The sequence below is a fragment of the Pantherophis guttatus genome, chromosome 4 (assembly GCF_059756535.1).
Source record: "Pantherophis guttatus breed Tessera chromosome 4, ASM5975653v1, whole genome shotgun sequence".
NCBI lineage: Eukaryota > Metazoa > Chordata > Lepidosauria > Squamata > Colubridae > Pantherophis > Pantherophis guttatus.
In genome coordinates, this window is record NC_142066.1 from 41,834,460 (window position 1) to 41,838,560 (window position 4,101).

A 4,101-nucleotide genomic window follows, 5' to 3' on the forward strand; every position below is an offset into this window, starting at 1 on the left:
GCAGATGGAGGCTCAGATATGACCCCTGGCTCAGTATGAGTGGGGTGCCTTGCCTGCCGGGGAGGAGGGGGGCCACTGAGATGGGAGAGGATCTCTGGGGTGTTGGAGAGCCTGAATATTGCGGTTATGACCAGGAGAGGTAGATATGGCGGGAGCTGAGGGGTAGGCCGCTCTCGAAGAACTAGACTCGCTGTCTCAAAGCGATTACTTGTTCCAGCCCCTCTGGTTCTGGTTCACTGGCTCGCCTCGTATACCTGGTGACTTGGCATGTCAGGCCCTGGCCTCAGGTTGCTGCTGTTTAATGCCAGGTCTGTTGTTAACAAGGCCCCCCTCGTTTGGGACATAATCCTGGAGGAGGGGGCTGACCTGGCATGCATAACTGAGACCTGGCTGGGCCAGGAGGGGGGTGTCCCCCTCTCAGAGATATGCCCAGACGGGTTCCAGATATTGCATCAGCCGCGACTCCAGGGAAGGGGTGGAAGAGTGGCAGCTATTGTCCGGAAGAGTCTTTGCTCTCACAGGATCCCTGCCCCTGAAATTGTTGGGTGTGAGTCTCTCCTCTTGAGGTTGGACTCAAGGGCTCAGTTGGGCTTGTTGTTGACATACCTGCCTCCCAGCTGTGTTACGACAGCCCTGCCTGTGCTGCTAGAGGCAGTAGCCGGGCTGGCGGTGGAGTTCCCCAGGCTTATGGTACTGGGGGACTTCAATTTGCCATCACTTGGCGAATCGTCAGATGCGGCTCAGGAGTTCATGGCTTCCATGACAACCATGGACCTGACCCAAGTAGTTCAGGGTCTGACTTATAGAGGGGGATACATACTTGACCTGGTGTTTCTCTCAGGGCAGTGGAGATATGATCTGGAATTAAGGGGTATAGATGCTTCTCCCTTGTCATGGTCAGATCATTTCCTGCTGAGGTTGGACTTCAGGGTGCTATTCCTCCATCGCAGGGAGGCGGAGCCGATAAAGTGGTTCCGCCCCAGGCGCCTAATGGACCCTGAAGGGTTCCAGAAGGAGCTTGGGGAGATACCTGACTCCCTTGTCCACAGTCCGGCTGAATCCCTGATGGCTGCCTGGAATAGGGCGGCATCTGGGGCACTGGACCGGATTGCACTTTTGCAACCTCTCCATGGCAGTGGATCCAGGAAAGCTCCCTGGTTTACTGAGCAGCTCCAGGAGATGAAGCGTCAGAAGAGACATCTAGAGCAACGCTGGAGGACCAGTAACTCCGAATCTGACCGAACACTCTTAAGAGCCTTTATTAGGACTAATTTAGTGGCGATATGGGTGGCAAAATGCTCACATTTTTCCACACTTATTGCATTTGCTGATTCGCAGCAAGCTGCTCTATTTAGGGTGACTCACTCCCTCCTTAATGTAGGGGGAGTGGAGGAGCCATTGCAGGGTAGTGCTAAGGAGTTTGTGCAGTTTCTGTCGGATAAAGTCGCACAGATTTGGATGGACCTGGACTCTGATTAGGCAATTCTGACCGAGATGACAGGGGCAGGTCTTAATCCCATTGTGTGGGATGAGTTTGAGCCTGTGACTCCTGAGGAAGTGGACAAGGCTGTAGGAGCGATGAGTTCCTCCACTTGTTTGTTGGACCCATGCCTTCCTGGCTGGCTTTGGCCAGCAGGGAGGTGACACGAGGCTGGCTCCAGGCTTTAGTTAATGCATCCTTGAGGGAAGGGGCCTTCCCACAACCTTAAAGGAAGCGGTTGTAAGGCCCCTCCTCAAGAAGTCTTCCCTGGATCCAGCAGAATTAAAGAACTTTCATCCAGTCTCCAACCTACCCTTTGTGGGAAAGGTTGTAGAGAAAGTGGTGGCACTTCAGCTCCTGCGGTCATTGGAGAAAACGGATTATCTAGACCCTTTTCAGTCTGGCTTCAGGCCTGGCCACAGCACGGAAACTGCTTTGGTCACGCTGATGGATGATCTCTGGCGAGCCCAAGATGGGGGTCATTTCTCCATCTTGGCGCTACTTGACCTCTCAGCGGCTTTCAATACCATTGACCATGGTATCCTTCTGGGACGACTAAGGGAGCTGGGAGTGGGAGGCACCGTGTTACGGTGGTTCTCCTCCTATCTCTCTTGTCGGTCACAGTCAGTGTTGGTAGGAGGACAGAGGTCGACCCCTAGGCCCCTCGTTTGTGGGGTGCCTCAGGGTTCGGTCCTCTCTCCCCTCCTATTTAACATCTACATGAAGCCGCTGGGTGAGATCATCCGACAACACGGGGTGAGGTATCAGCAATACGTGGATGATACCCAGCTGTATATTTCTATCCCGCATCAATTCAGTGATGTGGTGGATGTGATGTGCTGATGCCTGGAAGCTGTGAGGGTCTGGATGGGAGTCAACAGGCTCGGACTTAACCCAGACAAGACCGAGTGGCTGTGGGTATTGCCTCCTAAAGACTATGTCAATTGTCCATTCTTGATTCTGGGGGGGGGGAATTGTCCCCCTCAGAATGGGCTCACAATTTGGGTGTCCTCCTAGACTCACAGCTAAGATTAGAGCAACATCTGACAGCTGTGGCTAGGGGGACCTTTGCACAGGTTCACCTGGTGCACCAATTGCGATCCTACTTGGATCGGGAGGCTCTCCTCACAGTCACTCATGCCCTTGTCACCTCACAGTTGGATTATTGCAATGCGCTCTACATGGGGTTACCCTTGTAAAGTGTTCGGAGACTACAGTTGGTCCAGAACACAGCCGCGCGAGCTGTCGTGGGTGCACCTAGATACACCCACATTACTGAGCCTGGATAGCTCAGCAGACTAATGCATTGTAATTTAACACCAGCTGTCTGCAATTAAAGTAAGATCGAATCTTGCCAGGCTCAAGGTTGACTCAGCCTTCCATCCTTTCTAAGGTAGGTTAAATGAGGACCCAGTTTGTGGGGGCAATAAGCTGACTTTGTATTAATATACAAAAGTATGAAGGCTATTGTTTAGCGCATTGTAAGCCGCCCTAAGTCTCCAGAGAAGGGCGGCATATAAATCAAAATTAAAAATAAAAAAAAATAAAAAAAAATTACACCAATTCTCCGAGAGCTGCACTGGCTCCCTATTGGTCTCCAATCACAATTCAAGGTGTTGATTATTACCTTTAAAGCTCTACATGGCTCAGGGCCAGGTTATCTTCGAGATTGCCTTCTGCCGCATAGCTCCCAGTGACCGGTAAGATCCCACAGAGTTGGTCTCATTTATACACTCTGTCCCACTCAGAGTGTGCTGCTCAAGTGCCAGGCGGTCAGTTGGAGCCTCTGTGGGTCCAGGTGGACCAAAGCTGGCTGAGCAAAGCCATGCCCTGAGGGATCCTCCAGAATGGGGCCACCAATAATGTCTTGAGGTCGGCGAACCAAGCCCTCCGGGGCCAATGAGGCGCGAGGAGAACAACCTCCGCCCGCTCCTCTGGAATCTTTCACACCACCCTGGGAAGAGGCAATTAGCCCAGTTACCTTCCTGGGGTAATTGCCTGGATTGTGGCACTTTCCTTGTGTATACTCTTGAAAAATAAAACTGGAATACATCTTCTAATTAAACTCATATTTATTGTAAAGAAGAAAATAAAACATCTTACTGATCTAAATAATTAAATTGTTACATTTTGGTAAAGTTCCTACCGGCTACCTCTCTGCAGCCGGACTTCTCTTGGCAAGAGAACAAAGAAAAGTGTGAAGTAGAAAGAAAGGAATGCGGATATACGTAGTTAGCTTACTGATAACAAAATTGGCAAGCTACGGAAAGTCTGACAGTCCAGAAATAATGAGCTCTGCTGGTAAATACAAAAACGCAGTGACAGAGTGGTAGAGGGGGAAAGGCATAAAGGAGCCCCTGTGGCCATGGGCTGCAGAGTGCATCTACTCCCTCCGCTCATGGAGCTGGAAATTGGGCATAAAAGCGGGAGAGCAGACGTTGCCTTACCTGAATGTCCCTTTTCTGGGTGTTGCGACTACAATCCATGGCTGGGTTATTTCACGTGTGTTGCTAGGGAACTGAGTGCAGATTTTTTTATATTTTTTGTTTGACCACGCCTCCTCTGTCAATGCCACATCAGTCTTTTCTCATGAAGGCACAGTCATCCAAGAGTCTACAAGA

At 50.9% G+C, this 4,101-nt stretch overlaps 1 protein-coding gene across 1 annotated transcript; it reads left to right on the forward strand.

Moving 5' to 3' along the window:
• Positions 1-267: 267 nt before the first annotated feature.
• On the forward strand, positions 268-2,798 carry LOC148114065 (uncharacterized). Its single transcript, XM_087893662.1, has one exon. The coding sequence runs from the start codon at positions 268-270 to the stop codon at positions 1,477-1,479; it is 1,212 nt and encodes a 403-aa protein (XP_087749788.1). The 3' UTR covers positions 1,480-2,798.
• Positions 2,799-4,101: the final 1,303 nt, after the last annotated feature.